General features: G+C 40.5%; 1 protein-coding gene across 1 annotated transcript in view; it reads left to right on the plus strand.

The window, feature by feature from the left end:
- The window catches only part of HTR2A (5-hydroxytryptamine receptor 2A), a 75,744-nt gene that overhangs the window by 13,430 nt on the left and 40,084 nt on the right, over positions 1 to 22,230 (plus strand). The window contains exon 3 of the mRNA XM_073614128.1: positions 8,028 to 8,228. Within this exon, the coding sequence (XP_073470229.1) occupies positions 8,028 to 8,228 (201 nt within the window). The remainder of the gene's footprint in view (positions 1 to 8,027; positions 8,229 to 22,230) is intronic.

Genomic DNA, 22,230 nt, shown 5'->3' on the forward strand with positions numbered 1-22,230 from the left:
ATATCTGGGTTTGTTCATGAGCTGTAGTATGCAGTACCTAGGACGACCAGACGGGACCTGTTTATGATCCCCTTTTTTGTTCACTACGCACTTATGTTTACCCTTGGATGTTATCCGGGTATATGCATGCTATATATGTGTTATTCATGATTGTATACCTCCTTTTGTAACTTTGTCTGTTATATTGAATATAAGATGAGCGCAGATGCATAGGGGTGGTTTCTTCTATAGAATTTGTACTTTTTGATTGGAGGGACGATGGCGCCAGTATGTGCGCGCGCATTATGCTTCCCCATAGAGGTTTCTCACACACCTTTTTTCCATCTGTTAATGATTGCTGCTATTGGTTATTTTTTATGGGAGGGGGAGGAGCCCCACATTTCCACTCGCCTTATTAGACATGACAACTTGTATGGTGGCACCGCCTTTGATAACGTCCAATGATGAAACGCGTAAGGTGTGGCTACGCTACCACGTCATTTCCGGTATGGAAGTAGGGGGGCTGGAACGCAGGTGGAGCGCAAGCTGTGAACCAGTGCCCTTACACATTGCCTGTTTCATTTTGTTTATAGGTTCCCTGTACAGGGACACTTTTTGTTTTTGTTTACAACTTTTAATAAATACTTTTTTAAAATACTACACAATGGAAGCCCTATCTCTTACTATGAGGATCTAACTATGAACAGCTGACGAATCAATTTTTGGAAACGTGACCAGGAAGACTCCCTTGGATACCCTTACTGGATGGAGTGAGCTGCTGAGGCCTTACAGACCACAGATACCTCATGGGGACTACGAGGACAGATGCCAGGAACCATCCCAGGCTATCTATACATGCCCATTACCCCTGCAGGGGTGCAGGGAGCTGGTGAGTAGGGACCCATCAGGGGGAGCAGAGAAGTCACTTGATTCTCTGAACACAAGAGTTACTTGAGCACTTTGGACGTTTTTGATTTTTGCTGGTCAATTTGGAGCTTCACTTATATATTATATATATTTTTTCTTATATATACTTTATATTTTTATGCTGATTTTTTATTACGGTTTATGACTACACATATGTGCCACTGGACTTTGCTGGTTTTGGGTTTTATACATATATATTTTTTCACATAATGTATATATATTTTTTATTTTTATTTTTTGAACATTAGATTTTTTGATGGTACATGGACCCCATGAGGCTTATTTTTCAATGTTATTCTTATGTACACATATATATGTGAGGTTTATTGGGATTCACTTAATATTTATTTTTATTTGTGTATTGTACAATTTTTTTATTTTTCCTTTTTTGCACATTGGGATGGATGCATAGAGCCTGCATTATTAGGGTAATTAACCCTCTCGTACACGCATTCACCACTGGCATGCACATTGCCACTATATTTATCCTTATATGATAGCCAGTAGGTAATATTGTTATAATATTATTGCTATCCTGAGCGCGGAGTTTCTCTCTATATTTTTACCTTGTCCCCAGGATCCTGTGAAGTCCTCCCCGCTCTGTGTGCGAGCCGTCCTCCGTTCGATTTATCAAAGCGCTGAGCTCCGTTCCCTGCGAGCGTTGCGACGCACAGGGACGGAGAACGGCGCCAAATTCAAAAAGTAAAAAACACAATACATATACAGTACACTGTAATCTTACAGATTACATTACTGTATCAATTTATTTCACATCCCTAGTGGTTTGTCCAGTGCCCTGCAGGCAGTTTTATATTATAAATACTGTTCTTTCTGCCTGGAAACTGGAGATTGTCCATAGCAACCAAAACCGTCCTTTTACATCAAAAGTGGTTTTAGACCAGCTAGAAAACAGCGATAGTAAATTAGAATCACTTGCAGAATTGAGTGATAGTGATTTGTGGGGAAATCCGTCACCAAACACTGAAAGTAATGACAGTGACAATTCTGCAACTGAGCAAATTTCAGTGTTTTTGATTTGATTACATTATTGAATAATTTTTATTATTATTATATTATTATTTGTTATAATTATTTATTATATTATAATTTATGATTTTGTTTTTCAAACTTTATCATACCCGGGATGTCTACTAGACCAGTGGTCATCAAACCTGTCCTCAGGGCCGACTAACAGGTCAGGTTTTATATATTACCTTGGGGAGAAGCAGACTAGAATACTGCAATCACTGAACAGCAACTGAGATCACTTGTGATGTATTTCAGTTATCTTGCAAACCTGGCCTGTTAGTGGGCCCTGAGGACAGGGTTGATGACCACTGTACTAGACTCTTGTTTGGACAAAAAATTTTCATTCAAAATAATTGTACCGCTTTCAGCATCAAAAATCTGAAATAATCATACCGCAAGGGAAGTTAATGGCATTCCAGTCTTATGCCCTGTACACACGGTCGGATTTTCCGACGGAAAATGTGTGATAGGACCTTGTTGTCGGAAATTCCGACCGTGTGTAGGCTCCATCACACATTTTCCATCGGATTTTCCGACACACAAAGTTTGAGAGCAGGATATAAAATTTTCCGACAACAATATCCGTTGTCGGAAATTCTGATCGTGTGTACACAAATCCGATGGACAAAGTGCCAAGCATGCTTAGAATAAATAAAGCGATGAAAGCTATTGGCCACTGCCCCGTTTATAGTCCCAACGTACGTGTTTTACGTCACCGCGTTTAGAACGATCGGATTTTCCGACAACTTTGTGTGACCGTGTGTATGCAAGACAAGTTTGAGCCAACATCCGTCGGAAAAAATCCTAGGATTTTGTTGTTGGAATGTCCGAACAAAGTCCGACCGTATGTACGAGGCATATGTCTGTAGGGTTCAATATTGAGTTGGCCCAATCTTTGCAGCTATAACAGCTTCAACTCTTCTGGGAAGGCACCACACAGTTTAGGATTGTGTCTATGGGAATGTTTGACCATTCTTCCAAAAGCGCATTTGTGAGGTCAGACACTGATACTGGATGAAAAGGCCTGGCTCGCAGTCTCCGCTCGAATTCATCTCAAAGGTGTTCTATCGGGTTGAGGTCAGGACTCTGTGCAAGCCAGTCAAGTTCCTCCACCCCAAACTTGCTCATCCATGTCTTTATGGACCTTGCTTTGTGCACTGGTCCAAATCATTTGGTGGAGGGGGGATTATGGTGTGGGGTTGTTTTTCAGGGGTTGGGCTTGGCCCCTTAGTTCCAGTGAAGGGAACTCTTAGGGTGTCAGCATACCAAGACATTTTGGACAATTTCATGCTCCCAACTGTGTGGGAACAGTTTGGAGATGGCCCCTTCCTGTTCCAACATGACTGTGCACCAGTGCACAAAGCAAGGTCCAGCCAGTCCTAATGGACATCACAGTCGGGTGGGTCTGGTCTCTTCTCTCTTCTGCAGTTACATACAGTAATTTTGCTTAAACATATCTCTTCATCCACCATGTGACTGAAAATGAAAGAAACAGCTTTAAATGAACACAAGACTGCATCAAATAGGTTTTTGTTAATAGATCATTATGCTATATGATTGTATGCATCTCCAAACGTAGCCCTTTTATCTTTTAAGGTTTTTATTTTTAGGTTTTAAAGATGCTTTGAAATAGAACACAGTACAATTACAACAGCTCCAGACAAACAGGTGGAGTAATAACATAGAAAACAGGCAAACAACCAAACATACTACACATTTACCCTGCAGGAGTCTCCCTCCCACCCTAAACTTGGCTAAATAGCCTACATGAACTCAAAGCAGCACTGTACATTCAGAGTTCTTACATAAATACTTAGTTGATATTGCCTTTATGGAATCGTTCCAGCCACAGTTGCTAAATCTTTGTAAATTTTGCACGACATGCCCCATCAATACAAAATAAACCTAAATCTAGGTAAAGAACCATTAATCTACTTAAAACAACTTGTTAACAGGAGGGTGAGTGTCCTTCCAATGGAATATAATTGGCTTGCAAGCATAAAAACAAACCAATCAAAACAATATCCTAGCAAAAGAGCTGTAAGTAAAGGCACTGATGTTGCCAAGAAGCATCACATCATATGCAAAAGGAGCAGTGAAGCCCAAGCTTCATGTAAGGAAGTAATAAACAGACTCTTAGTAGGTCTGGATCTATAAGTTATGAGTACTTAGTCTCACCTTTATAAATCAAGCTGGAGTGTAATATAATCTATTAATACATTTAAACTGCATTAATCTGCCCATGGTGCTTATAATGCCAGCAAACATTTTTTGTTGTACTTTGTCCCATGCATCATCTGCAAGAAATGATATGTATTGAGACCACATGTGCTGAACTTTGTTGGAGGGTTGAGGGCTGTCAGTTTGGAGCAGAGAATACAGGTTTTTGATCACCCACCATTGGGAGGGATCTTTTTAGCGAAGTATGTTGAATGGTCACTGACAGAGATTTAAATTGCCTGAAAACAGTGTGTCACAATAAAAGGTATTTATAGAGCACCTTATTGGAGATATAGTGTCTTTAAAGAACTAAAAAATTATGAATGATCCATTAAGAAGGAGAAGCAACAAATATTTAATACCCACCAGTAAGTGTCTGGATGTCCGTACACTTTTTGAAGTTTGGGACTAAACCACAAGGCATATGCAGTGAGGGACAATTTTGACCATAAAATATTAGTGCAACAGCTCTATGCCAGGTAAGGATAGAAGTTTCAGAAGGAAACATACACTGTATTGCGGTGGCTGTCATGCTATGTACCAAATTACAAAATTGTTTGAGTGACCTAAATATGGTTGCCACAGTAGCAACGGTAGTAATTGTCGCTGGAGGAAGTCAACCATTCCTCAACTTTTTGGGAATAAGAACTGGAGACACCTCACATATATATATAAAGATACATCAATTTTAAGAAGTTGATCCTACTTATTAAGTTCAATAGAAGAGTGGACCAGATTTGCAATTTGGCTTCCACAACAGTGACCGGTGGAAGGAAACTGAGGGCAATTATTTCTGAAATGTCATTATGAAAGAGTATACCAAGGTATCTAAAACTCTCCACTGTGGCAAGTTTACAATGCTGAAGAAAAGGGTAGAGACTGGGGGGGGTTCAATGAGAAGGGTGCTCAACTTCCCCCAGTGCACCCATAAACAAGACCCCAAGCCACAATTTTCTATTACATTTAACAGTATGCTGAAATAATATTTGGTAGGTTCCAAGCAAATATATTCACATTTATCTGGAGTTTTACCTGGTTTGGCCAGAAGAATAATTAGTGCTTCTATCATAGAGTGAGGTAATTGACCTCATTCAAAGACATCATTATAATTTGAAAGTAAATTTTTTTTCCAAGCTTTCAGCATGTGCTTTTTTATGACTCCAGCGGTAAGCCATTCCTCCTGGAGTCTTTTTGATCATAAAGCAGTGAATGGCATTCAATATTTCTTGTTTTGCCAATAGAATTCAAAAAAGTGCAATCCTTTGCTGTCATCTGGGGATAGGAATAGCATGTAAAAAGGCAGTAATATAGTCATCAGAGGCTAGTATAAATCTGGAAAGGAAGAGCTCTTTTAAATGTATGTTACACATTCTGAGGAATATAAAAAAATAAATAAAGTTTTTGCATAGTGACTAATTTAATCCATTTCAGAAAATACCAAATTAAATATGACTAGTCTCTATGGGCGATAACAACATACTTCTTTTCCTCTTTTCCATTTTCTTTTGTTTTTTTATGTTAATAAAAAATACCTTCTTTATTTTTTAACCAAGTCAAAATGTTAAGTAAGAATTGGTAAGACTGTGCCAAGAGTAAAGCCCTGTACACACAGGCAAAATATCGGGCGGTATCGGCCGGTTCAATAGAAATTGGCTGACAATCGGCCCATATGTACTGAAGTTGCTCCCACAGAAGCCAGCCAAACATCTGGCTTCTGTCGAAGGGCATGACCAAAAAAGGTTTGCCGATCAGCATTTGATCAGCACTCTTAGCCAATGGCTGAGAGCCCTGACTGGTGTGTTCTGGTGGGGGGCAGTTCCCCTGTAAGCACACAATAGCTCAGTGAGGGCAGATCAATGTACCAACATCGGTTAGTTAATACAGCGGCTCCTCCTAAGCTCTTCAGTTTTTTTTTCGTTCAGCCCGCTGAGTTGAAAAAAAAAAAAAGCTCTAGTGCATAGTGTGCTCTTCCTTTCCAGATTTATACTAGCCTCTGATGACTATATTACTGCCTTTTTACATACTATTCCTATCCCCAGATGACAGCAAAGGATTGCACTTTTTTGAATGGCAATAAGAAGAACACAAATATTGCACTTCAGTACAACAGAAATCATTATTAGTCTCAGTCTCAAAATGTAACATTGGCCTTACAGTTAGATTTTTGGGAAGATTATTTATGGGAGGAAAAGTGCAGAGCATATAGCTGGAAGAAAATTATACTATAAATAAATAGAAGAAACATAAACAAGGAATGCACTAATGTATCTACACTATATTACCAAAAGTATTGGGACGCCTGTCTTTACAGGCACATGAATTTTAATGGCATCTGAGTCTTAGTCGGTGCTGTTCAACATTGGGTTGGCCCACCCTTTGCAGCTATAACAGCTTCAACTCTTCTGGGAAGGCTGTCCACAAGGTTTAGGAGTGTGTCTATGAGAATGTTTGACCATTCTTCCAGAAGTGCATTTCTGAGGTCAGGCACTGATTTTGATGGATGAAGGTCTGGCTCGCAGTCTCCGCTCTAATTCACCCCAAAGGTGTTCTATCAAGTTCAGGTCAGGACTCTGTGCAGGCCAGTCATCTTCCTCCACCCCAAACTCGCTCATCCATGTCTTTATGAACACACTCCTAAACCTTGTGGACAGCCTTCCCAGAAGAGTTGAAGCTGTTATAGCTGCATAGGGTGGGCCAACTCAATATTGAACCCTATGGGTTAGGACTGGAATGCCATTAAAGTTCATATGCGTGTAAAGGTAGGCGTTACAATACTTTTGGTAATATAGTATATGTATGTATGCATCTATTTAAAATGGAAAATTAGTAAAAAGAAAAGAGCTTGGGCTGGAGGATGAACTTATAACAATTTAGCCTACTCATCATATCTTCTGAAACCAATTAATTTGTGATCAAACAGCAAAGGTGTCAGATAATTGTTACACTCATCCATATATACAGTAGGTTATTGGACAATATAACTTCTTTTATGGTGAGTACAATTAAGGAGCGTTGGGCAAGTTGCAAACAGCAGATCTGGAAGTTTCAGACTGGCCACACTTACAGTATCAGCTGTATAAGGAGTGCATTGTTTGCAATGAGTAAGCCAACCTATATGTAGACTTAAGCTGGCACAGATGGTTCGAATCTCGGCCGTTTCAGCAGGCTGATTGTACCAAAGTCTATCCATCGATAAACTTGGGTACAACTAGCAAGTCAGATTTCTAGCATGCAATTATTGCCAGCAGCTACTGCTAACAATAATCACTGTGTTCTCCCAGTGCCCCCCCCCCCCCCCCCCCCGCTGGGAAAACACAATAGTTCAGTGGGAGGGATTCCCCCATCAACACTGACTGTGGTTGCAGGAAAGCAAATCGCATCATCTATGGCCTGCCTTACATTGTGGGAAGGAATAGTAAAGCACAACCAATATATTGCAGTGCACAGCAGGGAGCAGAATCTCACCACACAAAAAACAAGGTCTGATCAAACTGATATTTTTTACATGTATAGCTAATAAAATTTAAAATCTATACAATCCCTTTTAAAATGTTTGTATAGAAATTGCACCCCATGCTTTCTCTATTGCCTGAATAATCAAGTTAAGTAGCATTGTATAAGGACATTTCATCTCTAGCTGATCTCTGATAAATTTTAGGAAGTGTAGCACCCATTACTTTATGTATAACATATTATAGAACTATCATTTTATAGAACTATAATATCCACCTTTTAATTCTTGTAAGCCTCAGGCAGAGTATTGAGTTCCTACATCATTCTTTTTCTTATGAATTAAGCATAAAATGAGCAGTGCAAATGATAACTGCATGAGAACATTCTAATAATGTAAATCTATTTCTTTTACTTCTCAGATTATGAATGGCCTTTACATAGAAAACTGTGTCCTATCTGGATTTATTTGGATGTACTGTTCTCCACTGCTTCTATCATGCACCTCTGCGCAATTTCTCTGGATCGGTACATTGCAATAAGAAACCCTATCCATCACAGCCGCTTCAACTCAAGAGCCAAGGCTTTTGCTAAAATAATTGCTGTATGGACGATATCTGTGGGTAAGTACCATCATATTTCAGGCATAGAAGCCTAATTATGAAGACAAACTGTGACAGAATAACAGCCACTAAACACATATTGGAGAGACATAGCAGAATGCTGTGTCTATAACTTTTTCTTTCAGCAACTTGTTTAATACGTTTGTTTTATTTTGCTGATAGGGAAAGTAAAGTCCTGTTCAGTTTGTAATGGGAGAACAATTACTCATTAGTAAGAGTGTCCTTTTAATCTTAGGGATAAACGTTACTGTATTGGACTTGTGTCTACACAAAAATATTCCCAAGAAAACAGATTTATGCTTTTGTTAAATAGTGCCTTGTTAAATCATCCCTAAACTTATATCTTTTGGGAACTCTTGGAAGGAACTTTCTGAATTTGTAATTGCTTTTGCTGGGTTTTTAGGATGAAACTATCCTCTTTTAAGTGACTAATTGAGTACCCAGTTGGACCAACTTGTTATAATTCTATGATGAAGTAACTGAGAAATTGGATGGTGGATGTCCATTAGTTTATGTTGATTTTGTGAAAGCATTTGATACTATACCTCATAAATATTTAATCTATAAAATTAGGTCTGTTGGAGTTGATGAAATTGTATGTACAAGGATAGGAAACATGAACGGGTCCAGAGAGTAGTCATAAATGACTCAATGGTCTAAATTTGTGAATTATGTGCCCCAGGGTTCTGTCTTGGGGCAAGTGTTGTTCAAATTGTTTATTATTGATATAGAGTTGGGAATTAAAAGCTCAAAATCTGTGCTGACTGATGATACTAAATTATGCACAGAAATACATCTGGCACAAGATGTAGCATCAATACAGGAAGACCTTGATAATATAGGGGGTCGTGCAGGTACATGGCAGATGAGGTTCAGTATGGGAAATGTAAAATGATGCCCTTGGGTACCAAATATTCACATGCAAAATGCACATTAAGAGGAATACCTGTGTTGGAAAAGGATCTGGTGGTGGCTGTAGATCACAGACTTAGCTTAGCATGCAATGTAAAGTGGAAGCTAACAAAGCTAGAAAAATACTCTAATTCAATAGAGAAATCAATAAATCTACACATTATAAAACACTGGTTTAGCATCATCTTCCAAATGTATCAAAAAGACTCTAATAACTGTGATAAACTGTTATGCCGCGTACACACGAGGGGACTTTTCGACCGGACTGGTCCAACGGACTGAATCCGGCGGACAATCCGACCGTGTGTGGGCTCCATCGGACCTGCAGCAGACTTTTTCGGTCGAAAATCTGATGGCCTTTAGATTTGGAACATGTTTCAAATTTGTCCGACGGACTCATCTGTATGCTAGTCCGACGGATGAAAACCAACGCTAGGGCAGCTATTGGCTACTGGCTATCAACTTCCTTATTTTAGTCCGGTCGTACGTCATCACGTACGAATCCGTCGGACTTTGGTGTGATCGTGTGTAGGCAAGTCCATTCGTTAGAAAGTTGGAAGTCCGCCCGTGTGTACAGGGCATTAGAGAAGTAAAAGTGTGGAACTCCCTCTCCCAGGAAGTGTTACTAGCTAAGAGTGTCGACAAATTCAAAAAATATTTACAATGTAGATTCCTTCCTCAGGTAGCAAAATATACAGGGCTATAAGAATAGTTAGAGGATAAAATCCACACACACATAAGTTGAACTGGATGGACCTGTGTATTTTTTATAAACACAAAAGAGAGGAGAAACAAAAAGCAAATCCTGCTAAACCAAAAAAACCCATAAAGGGTATCATAAAAATCTCGAATATAGAACACCTATTTAGGGTGCTGCTGCTGTAGCTAAAAGAACTAGACTAGCATATACATGAAACCAGGTAATCCTACCCGGATTCCGAAGGTGGCTACTTTTGCAACAGAAAATCTGAATCAAATTGGTTCCATAAAAATTATTTAAAGTTTATTAAATACACTTATACTTACAGAGGCCAAGCCTCCCAAATTTACCTAAGTGCAAAAATTGACAACAGTGCACACAACACTACACATAATTTTTTCCGGATTCCATCCATAGGAGGGATAGCCCGTACAAAAGTTGATGTATTGATTACATAGAAAATGTGTATTTCTGTGTCTGTCTGTGTATTTTTTAACCTTATAAATTATGTAACTAAACTATGTAACTATTCCCCATTTGATATAGTGTTTTACTAAACTGTCATATTGAGCCACAATGTGGAAAGCAGTGTAAGAAGTTGTGAAGAAATTCTGTTTTGTTGCCAAGTTCCTGAACAAGTAAAGTTTCTAAACTGCCAATCTGAACCTGACTGGACATTTGTGGGCTCTCTCTCTGCAGTGGGCTTTCTCTAGGAAAGGGGTAGTTAGCCTACCAGTGGGCCACCATTGCTGCTGTGTGGAGTATATGGGTTCCCCTTCTCCTGAAATGTGCCATAAGTCTTATGTCATGTTGTCTCAAGGGCCTCAGTTTTGCATTGAGACCCTGGGGACAGATGCCTGGAGCTACCAGCATGAAGGGAGACTTCTCAAGAATTAAGTTCTAGAGACAGCACTGACACTGTGAAGAAGTGAGCCCTGAGTTAGGATACTAAGTTTCTGACTTGCCATAACTGCCTTTCCAGGCAAATAACTATTTTTCTGAATATAGCTTATCCAATCTGCAGTTAGAGCATGATACAAGAACAAGAGAGGTGTTTGGTATCTTTGCAGGTCCCATCTGTACAGCAAGGGCTGGATTGTTGATGTTAGTTTTGTGTCCTCACTGAGGTAATTGAGTACTGAATAGTGTACTCCTGGCCTGGTCTTTTAACACCATGTGACAAATAAAAAACTACTGAAACCAGTGGCGGAACTACTGAAAAGGTTGGACTTGAGATGGGGCCCTGACATTTTACCACCATGGGGGTGGGGTGACAGCAGGAAGCAGCAAGAAGAGGGTTCGCTGCAGAACATATGAAAGAGTCCTGCTACGGGACCATAATAAAGGGCCCCCGGGGTCAGTTGGAGGGTCCCTGGGCTTGGAGGGAAGGGCCCCCGGCCAGGGGTAAGGGGGGCCCTTCATGGTTTCTTGCACCAGGGCCCTGAAGGTTCTAGTTAAGCCTCTGCCTTGAATGGTGTCATCTTAGCCTCTATTTAGATCTGCAGTTGAAATAGTGTTGCACACATGACCAACTATGGGCTTGAAAGATTGGTTGAGTGCTGACATAATCACACTGGCACCTGTACCAGTTATCGCTTAGACCCCTTTTACACTGAGGTGCTCAAAAACGAAAACGTTGAGCGTTTTTGCGGCGCTTTTGCGGCGTTAGAGGTGCACAAGGTCACATGTCTTATGGTAAAAAAAAAAAAGTGAGGTCACATGTCTAATGGTAAAAAAAAAAAAAATGGTTTAAAAAAAAAAACATTTTGCGGCACTTTTGAAGCACTTTTCGTGTGCTTTTCAGGCGCTATTGAAGTGCTTCCTATTCATTTCAAGTGAAGTGCTTCCTATTCATTTCAATGGAGAGGGGCATTTTGAGGCGCTTTTGTAAGCACTCCAAACATGCTCCAAAGATGCTGCTTGCAGGACTTTTTTCACCGCCCGCCAGCGCACCGCCCCAGTGTGAAAGCATCCATTGAAATGAATAGGAAGCAGTTTTCAGGAGCTTTTCAGGTGCTATTTTTAGCGCAAAAGTGTCTGAAAAGCACCTCAAAGGGATCTTCAAGGAATGCCAGAACATATGCTCATAAGCAGAATGTAAATAAAAACATTGCTGAAAACAACATTGGTGTTTTTAATTAAAGATTTATTAACCTTTTTTGAAAATGTTTACCTGTTTTGATAAACAGTTAAATAAAAGGGTTTGGTTCCACTTTAGGATCTGTAAATTATGTCTGCAGTTAGTATATTTGTTGGAATAGCCAGTACTTCTAGATGTTTGGTTTAGCACTGAAGCAATAGTGGAGGACCTTTGCAGCCTACATAGGTTAAATAGTTTATCGAAAATGCATTCAAGATATGAGATTACATGCACCATAACATCCATACATTAGATACAAATTAAGGGCAAGAATGGCCAAAAATGTAGGTCAATCCAAAAATTATACAATCTAGTCTGTAAATGTTCTCATATATCCAGGTCATCATGGTATAACTTGTAGTAGTTAGTCACAATTAACTGCACTTGTTCTGTAAAGCTGAAGACATTTTTAGCTTATCCAAGCCATGTCTTTAGCTCTAATGAGTGCCAAGAAGCATACAACAGCATTTATATCTATGCTGGTAGATACCCTAATCCATTCACCATGGAATATGTCAGGCAGATTTTGATTGACCAAAGAAAAGATGAGAGGTGTGAAAGTTGTGGAACCACACTAATCTACTTACCTAATCACATCTTTGATGTAAAAGTCTGTGTAGGTGCGAGTTCTTCTAGTTCCATGGCTGAACATATGAATAGTTGTCAAATCACTGAAGTAGAAATATTAAAATGACATTATATAGGTGCACTACAGAAGTATGTTAAAGGCCCTGAATGTTGTCCAGAGATGGTTGTTCCAGTTTTATGTAGATGGCCTCTTTCACACTACTTGCGAACCATTTGTCTTCTCTGCCCAAAAATGTGCACCTCACTATCCTAGAAAGAGTGCCTCTTTTCCCTATAGCGTTTTTCCCAATGTATAGGTTTTTGCAAAGTCACTTCACTTGTGTTTGGGTTTTGGGTCTTTGAAATATACAAGCTTCTGTCTCAGTGTATTGCTGAGCTGGAAAAATATAGGGAATGTGATGTTTGTTAAAGATTTACTAAGTTACTAAGTTTTTCTGACATACAAGCTAAATTTGGACTAATCAAGCAAAAACAAACAAAAAAAATGGCACTAACAATTTGCCTTTAAAACCAAGGTTTTAGTTGCACACATTTGCAAACTACATGTGGAAGCTGAAGTGCCTCATCAAGGCACCTCTGCAAGGTGCAGTTCTAACTCCTATATTTGAGAGTCTCGAAATTGGAGCATTTATAGCAATGGCTAAATTAAGGGCCTAGAGGAAGCCCTAAAGGCGCAAGGACACATTAGAAGCCCAGCAAGAGTACAATTGCAGCTGAAGGCATTCATTGTGTCTCCACACCAAATCCAGCAAGCAGGGTATACAAAAATGGTAACTGCCCCGATTTATAACTATCTTTTGAAGTAAGGTGCTCATGGATGGGCTTTGCACAGTACAAACCAACAGCAAATAAATAAAAATAACAATAAAATATCAAAATATTTATATTTTATATTATAATTACATTTGTGACGAAACGCATAGGGTGGAGCCAGAACACATGCCAACCATGCACGCGCAATTGATCATGGCCATCTTTGTATCTGGTGGATGGACGTTTTACTAGTTAGAAGTGCACTCATGTAAGTACATTTGTCCGAATAAATTTCATATTTCATCTCTGGTCTTCACTATGGAGCATATTTTTTCCTTTTTTTTGCGGTGTGATATGCAAATGGTCTTGAGACCCATATGTATGAACATTGGTGTTTCTGTGGAGTGACAGACTGATTTTGATGACATCTCATCCCATTCTGATGACAGTGTTACTGTGATAATCTCTCGGAGTGTTACAAGTGTTTTTGACCGTTATGCTAGTGATCCTATAGCTCTGGTAAGCCTCATCTGCTTTCACTGAGGTGGTGTGATGTGCCTTCTATATGGGATCAGGAGGCTTTCCCCTAATTAAACTGAATGTTTTTTTATCTTGCTCTATAAGCTCTTCCATTGACTTTTATTTATTTATTTTGTTTATATAGTCATTAAAATATTTATTTATTGCACATACTGTATAAATGTGAAATATATATATATATATATATATATATATATATATATATATATATATATAAAATATATATATATATATATATATATATATATATATATATATATATATATATAGTTTTTCTTGTTTTTTTTTATTTTTTGCAATTTAAATTTATTTATTGTATTATTTTTCACCATATACTGTAATATATATCTTTTTTTATATAGAGTGTTTGTATACTTTGTATCTGAATATAGTGTTAGCTGCTTATTTTGGTCTTATTTGGGCCCTAGCGCAAAATCCTTTTCTCCTTTAAAAAAAAGTTTTGATTGTAGATATACTTTTTTCTTTTAAATGAATGATTTTTTTTATTTTTTTTTAATGATGAATTGTGTGTTTTTGATACATTTTGAAAATAGAAGTGCCTTGTTATTTGAGCACAATTGCAGCTTACTGTATATGCAGGTTAATACAATGCTATCATTGATACAAATTCCTTTGCATCCTTGATACAGAAGATGATTCTACAACATCTGCAGAATATTTTCAATATTTTCAGAGCTTTCATCTCTATTTATAGCTGGGATGTGTGTGCCAGTTGCTGTTCCTTTCCATTTTATTAAGATGTTTACCTTGGCTGAATTAATTAAACACTAAAACTAATGATTCATAATATCTTCAATTCCCCAGTGATCAATAATTCTTTGAAAATGCTTATTTTGTCTTGTACATAACTAAATATTTTAGGTTTTAATGTTTCCATTGCCAATGAATTTGACAAGCAGACCGCAATGATAAAACACTGTGTTTATTACATAAATTATTGCAGAATTTTCTTCAATAGCATTAAAACTTGAAAGAGATACTATAATAAACAGTATAGTTTATATTACATAGATAGCTTTGAAATGTGCAAACATAATGGGGTAAGAAGTACATTTCATTATGCAATGTAAGATTACATTACATAAATATATTTATACATATAGTGATGAGTAAAGCCTTGTTCTGACAGCGTAATAGTAAATATTTAAATTTGGTTGTCGTTTGTAAAAAAAAAAAAAAAAAATAGTATACTAAGGTGTTGATTTACTAAAACTGAAATGTGCAAAATCTGGTGCAGCTCTGCATAGAAACCATGATTTACTAAAACTGAATTGTGCAAAATCTGGTGCAGCTCTGCATAGAAACCAATCAGCTTCGATTTTTTTTTTTGTCAAAGCTTAATTGAACAAGCTGAATTTAAAAGCTGAATGGCTACCATGTACAGCTGCGCCAGCTTTTGCACACTTCCGTTGTAGTAAATCAACCCCTAAGGGGCTGGAAAGTAAAGGGTAAACATAAAACTCTATTTATATATATTTATATCTGTACAGATTCTCATTCATCCAGGTCACAGTCAAGGCCAGTGCTTCCACTAGGCAAACTAGGCAGCTTCCTAGGGCACACTGCCACCGAGGGCGCAGCCACAGGCTGGCACTCTCTCTTTGGTAGTGTGAAACGTCATGAATGATTCTTGCGAGCTGAGGGAAGGAGTGGCAGTGGGGGAGGAAGAAGGGACAGAGGAAGATGCCGGTGTCTGGGAGGGGGGGGGGGGTTCCAGCTTTAAAAAGGCAAGGCACATGTCAGTGACAGATTATCAGGTGATTATCAGGTGAGGTGGGAGATCTAAGCATTAATCGGATCGCTTAGTGGACACCACACAGTAGTGTAGCAGCTGCCATTCCTTCCAGTCTTCCTCTCAGTCCATTACTGCAAGCTGGTTGAGGGCTGCTCAGAGACACTGGGGAGTTCGAGTCCAGCATTTTTTCCCATTCGGAGCTGCAGAGGAAGGTCTGTCTAATGCCACGTGTGTGAGGGTGACCCAGCCATCACATGTCCAATGTCAGTGATTACATAGTTACATAGTAGGTGAGGTTGAAAAAAAGACACGAGTCCATCAAGTCCAACCTATGTGTGATTATGTGTCAGTATTACATTGTATATCCCTGTATGTTGTGGTCGTTCAGGTGCTTATCTAATAGTTTTTTGAAACTATCGTTGCTCCCCGCTGAGACCACCGCCTGTGAAAGAGAATTCCACATCCTTGCCGCTCTTACAGTAAAGAACCCTCTACGTAGTTTAAGGTTAAACCTCTTTTCTTCTAGTTTTAATGAGTGACCACGTGTCTTATTAAACTCCCTATTGTGGGGTCACCAGTATGGTATTTGTAAATTGAATTACAATTTAACCACTTCAATACAGGGCATTTTCACCCCCTCCTCCACAGGCCAATTTTCAGTTTTCAACGCTGTCTCACTTTGAATGACAATTGCGCGATCATGCAACACTGTACCCAAATGAAATTTTTTTATCATTTTTTTCCCCACAAATAGAGCTTTCTTTGGGTGGTATTTGATCACCTCTGTGGTTTTATTTTTTGCGCTATAAACAAAAGAAGAGCGACAAGTTTGAAAAAAAAACGCAGTGGGGGTTATTTACGAAAGGCAAATCTACTTTGCACTGCAAGTGCACTTGGAAGTGCAGTCGCTCTAAATCTAAGGGGCAGATCTGAAATGAGAGGAAGCTCTGCTGATTTTATCATCCAATCAGGTGCAAGCTAAAATGCTGTTTTTTATTTTCCTTGCATGTCCCCCTCGGATCTACAGTGACGTTACTTCCAAGTGCACCTGCAGCGCAAAGTGGATTTTCCTTTAGTAAATAACCCCGAACATTTGTTACTTTTGGCTATAATAAATATCCCAATTTAAAAAACAAAAAAAAAATTTCCTCAGTTTAGGTCAATATGTATTCTTCTACATATTTTTGATAAAAAAAAATTGCATTAAGCGTATATTTATTATTTTGCGCAAAAATTATAGCGTCTACAAAATAGGGGATAGTTTTATGGCATTTTTATTTATTTATTTATTTATTTTTTACTAGTAATGGCAGCGATCTGCGATTTTTATCGTGACTGTGACATTGCAGCAGATCGGACACTTTTGACACCATTTTGGGATCATTGGCTATTATACAGCGATCAGTGCTATACAAATGCATTGATTACTGTATAAATGTCACTGGCAGGGAAAGGGGTTAACACTAGGGGGCGATCAAAGGGTTAACTGTGTGTCCTAGGGAGTGATTCTAACTGTAGAGGGCGGGGACTCACAAGGGGAGGAGACCGATTGGTGTTCCTCTGTACTGGGAACACATGATCGGTCTCTTCTCACCTGACAGGACGTGGATCTGTGTGTTTTATACACACAGATCCACGGTCCTGCTTGGTTAATGGGCAATTGCGGGTGCCCGGCGGGCATCGCGGCTGCCGGGCACACAGACGGAAGCCCAGGATGTTATATGATGCCCGCCCAAGATGGGAGATCCCTCCTGCGGACATCAAATGACTATATACGGGATGTGAAGTGGTTAATTACATCACGATCCCACAGCCTGCTCAAGTTCTAGTGCATACAGGCGTTGCTGATCTGTCAGTGTTGCTGGTAGTGGTGTCAGAATGATCAGTGAAAGGAACTGATGACATCCTCTGAGCAGTGGATCTATTACTATGCGATCGCTCAGTTTGGGTGTCCTCTGTGTGTGTGGGTTGCCTGCTGTCACGTTGTTTTATCTCCCCCCATTGCCTCGGGAATTCAAGCCTGGGATCTGTCAGAGTATGGATCCTCCACTCACTGCAACTGCCACCCTGCCAGCCATGGATGCAGTTTGTGACACTGATTAGCAGAGCTTGGGAGGGAGGCAGACTTTGCCAGGGGACATACCTAAGTCCCACACTGACAGCTGAATTAAAGTGCCCGCGTATATGGGCTGATAGTGTGATCACAGGGTTTGATTACTTGATACTGACTCCTGACAGTGACACCATTATTCTCATTTGCAAATTGTGCTGGATTATTTTGGTAACCTTTATATCATTGACCTAAATCAGGGGTATGGGTTGAATTATGTACCTGTGTGTTTTAGATAGTACTATCAGTACCTGGGACTTACAGATAGTACATTGTAAAGCTGGATCAGTATGGCTGTTAAAAATGACCTTTTGGAGCCCAAACAAAATACAGGCATACCCCACTTTTAAGTACACAATGGGGTTTAATTACTAAAGCTGGAAAGTGCAAAATCAGGCTCACTTCTGCAGAGAAACCAATGAGCTTCCAGGTTTTATTACCAAAGCTTAATTGAACAAGCTGGGGTTAGAAGCTTATTGGTTTCTATGCAGAAGTGAGCCTGATTTTGCACTTTCTAGCTTTAGTAAATAAACCCCATTGTGTACTTAAAAGTGGGGTATGCCTGTATTGGTACTGGTGGCATCTTATGGCACTTTTTTTTTGCAAATTAAAAGAAATTTAGCATTTTCATGTTGTTTTAATATTTTCTACTGTTTTTAAAATTGATATAGTTTTATTTATTTTTTTGAGGGGGAGCAGGTAGCTGGTCTTGCCCAGGGCAAAAAATAGTCTAGCACCAGCCCTAGTCATAGTATGGCTTTTAGTAGTTAGTTGCATTCAACTGAAGTTATTCTGTAATGTTGAAGATGCTTCAGCACTCATCCAAGTCTCTTCCTCAGTTCTAATGAGCATCAGTAATGTACCCTTGCGTTTATAACCACACAGGTAACTCACCTTAATCCAGTCACAATGGAATGTGTCAAGGTAGATGTTGATTATCCAATAACGTGACCGGAGGTGTGAAACCACCCAGTTCTTTTACAATATTTTAATTTAATAAAGACAAACTCACAAAACAGTGAACGGACGCCAATGCCAGTGGCTGAGAGTGGTTGGAGAATGACCACATATAAACCACAGACTAATATGCCTCTTATATGGTATAACCAGTAACAACAAAGAAAGACGAAAGGTAACCAGGTGAGGGTGCCTCGGTACTATTACTGTCTATTAGGGTAACAGTGAACAATGCAGCTCTCAATGGTAAAAGCCTAAAAAATACGCTAAGCAAACAGTATTTCAGAAATCATAAAGTAAAAAATACCACCCAGGACCTGTGATTAACTTATGTTTGTTTATAAAGATAAAGTCTGAGGGGGGGATTATGGAGTGGGCCAACTCAATATTGAACCCTACAGACTAAGACTGGGATGCTGTTAAAGTTCATGTATGTGTAAAGGCAGGCGTAATGAAATTCCACCAAGGCTGCCTCTGTGATCAGTGAAAGAAAGTCAACAACAACAATAATGACACTAGATTCACAGCTAGGAGTTTTTGTGTGTTTTGCAGTTTGCAGAAACGCACTAGAGTCCATTTAACATGGTTTTCTAAGGTACACATTCACATATGTGTTTTTCAGCTGGTGCGTTTTTGTAAAGGGTCATGGATTTTTTTTTTCCACAGCAGATTGCGTTTTGCGTGTAATAGACTTCAATGGTCCTGGACCAAAAGTGTTGCATTTTTTATGTCTTGACCGCTGACCGCCGCGTCCTTAACAACCGATGAGTCATCAACTGTCAGTGGGGTTCCCCGCTGACAGCTGAATGTAAAAAAAAAATTGCCGCAATAGAAAAATCGGGAAAAGAACGGAGTGGGGTCCCCCCCCGATCCATACCAGGCTCTTTGGATCTGGTGTGGATTTTGAGGGGGAACCCCATGCCAAAATGTAAAAAAAATGGTGTAGGGTCCCCCCCAAAATCCATATCAGACTCTTATCCAAGCATGCAGCCCAGCGGGTCACGAAAGGGAGGGGACAAGCGAGCACCGCCCACCCGAACCATACCAGGCCACATGCCCTCAAGATGGGAAGTGCAATGGCGGAGGGGGAGCTTTTCCCCCCTCCCCCAAAGCACCTTGCGGTTTTGGTGTGGGTCCATTGAAGTCCCTGACCCTTTCCAAAACATCCTGGCTGAAAAATGCATAAGATGTGAACTGGTACCATAAGAAACCATGTTAAATGGACTGTAATGCATTTCTGCTAACTGCAAATTGCACTAAAAAATGCAAAGGTGTGAGCCTAGTATAAAAGACAACTTCACTGCCAAGGCTAGGTTTGAAAAAGTCAAAACCTAATATAATGGAAAAAAAACAAAACAAGTCTGTTAGTCCCTGAGAACATGAGCTGGTAAACACTAATCAGAGCAGTGGCGGAATTATCAGGGTCGCACCAGTCGCATTTGCGACTGGGCCCTTGAGTTCTGCCACTGTGGGGGGGCCCGCCGCCGCCCAGGAGATAGTCATTCACGTGGAGTCCCGGAGTCCCGGTCCGCTCCGCCCATCCTCTCCTGCTGCTCCGCCCATCCTCCCCGCCCATCCTCTGCTCCCTCACTCGCGGGGACAGTCCCTGCCGGCTTCGCCCATCCTCTCCGCCCGCACAGTCCCCGCCCATCGTCTCTATCCCCGCCCGCTCCGCCCATCTTCTCCGGCTCCGCCCATCTTCTCTGGCTCAGCCTTCACTTACAGCCTCCGTCACACCTGCACTCACGGGCACAGGCCCCGCCCATCCTCTCTGCTCGCCCAAGCAAGACGGAGCAAGGAGGGGGAACCAAGTGATCGGCAAGTGAGTGGCACCCATCCCTCAATATCAACACTGCCACTGATCCCCCCACCACCACCACTGCTGCCACTGATCCCCCCCACACCACCACTACTGCCACTGATACCCCCTCTCCACACCACCACTACTGCCACTGATACCCCCCTCCACACCACCACTACTGCCACTGATACCCCTCCTCCACACCACCACTACTGCCCCTGATACGCCCCTCCACACCACCACCACTGCCACTGATACCCCCCCACACCACCACTACTGCCACTGATACCCCCCTCCACACCACCACTACTGCCACTGATACCCCCCACACCACCACTACTGCCACTGATACCCCCCCTCCACACCACCACTACTGCCACTAATACCCCCCCCCACACCACCACTACTGCCACTGATACCCCCCTCCACACCACCACTACTGCCACTAATACCCTCCTCCACACAACCACTACTGCCACTGATACCCCCCTCCACACCACCACTACTGCCACTGATCCCCCCCACACCACCACTACTGCCACTGATCCCCCCACACCACTGCTGCCACCGATCCCCCCCACACCACTGCTGCCACTGATCCCCCCACAGCCCATTCTTCTACGAGGCTGAGCTCACAGATCTCTATGTGACACCAGCACTATTTTATAACTTCAGGAGAGGATTTTCTTCACTTTCATTGTCTGTTTAGAAGCTAATGATTTATTTACCAAAATATTTAAAAGTTTTTAAAAATGCAATTTTTAGTATTGTGCACTAAAGACAAATTGCAAGTTGTATGATTTTAGCACGTGTGGGACTGGGGGCACTTCCCAATATTTTAAAGCAGTGAGAGTGATTCAAGCACTATCGGAAATAATCAAATGGCACAACTGTGAGAAATATGCACCCAACTCACTCAAAAATGTGTTCTTTTTTTATTGTTCCATATCAAAGGGGGGAACAATTCTTGTGGCTCATCTAGCATATTCAGTAATGATTTTATCTCAATAATACTTCTGAAAATTTGCCTATGGATAACTTAATGGTCATCCACTGAAAATCCACCCATTCTGACCCTGAAATATTTGGTTTAGTTGTGTAATGCCATGGTTTGTCTTCCTCATGTGGCATTATTCCCTTCAGAATTCTTCTATGAGCCCAGGGCAGCTTTAAAAGAGAAGTAAAGGAATTTTTTTCCACTATTCATATTTACCTACGTGGATGCACCATGGGTCCGATGCTGCATCTGTCCCCCGGTGCCTCTACACTGAGAACTGAGCGATCAAACATCGCCGATCACTCGGTTTTCAGAGCTCTGTGTGCAGAGGGCTGTAGACTGTCAGTCAGCGGCGCTCTGCTCTGATGACAATTGTGTTCAATTTATGGTATAAACCAAAAGGTGTATATAATTCACACATGCCACATAGGGCCAGGTGCATTCAGCTAGTAATGCTTAGTGCAGGTTCAGGAGACACAGGTTGATGAGGACTGGAGCCATCTGTCCCAGATTTTATTGTGTTTGCCTGGGCACCCTCTATTGATGTAGATTATCTTTTTGTATGTAAGGGTATTATTAATTTCAGCAATCCAGGCAGCCATTGTAGGAGCTGTAGCCTGGATCCAATTTCGGGCTATAGTCTTTCTAGCTATAAACAAGGTTTCATGTAGAAATCTGAGAGTGTGTTTGTCTATATCAATGTCAGGGAAGATTCCCAACAGGCATTGCTTAGGATCGAGGGACACCG

Source organism: Aquarana catesbeiana, linkage group LG02 (genome assembly GCF_042186555.1).
Source record: "Aquarana catesbeiana isolate 2022-GZ linkage group LG02, ASM4218655v1, whole genome shotgun sequence".
In the NCBI taxonomy this organism is placed as follows: Eukaryota; Metazoa; Chordata; class Amphibia; order Anura; family Ranidae; genus Aquarana; species Aquarana catesbeiana.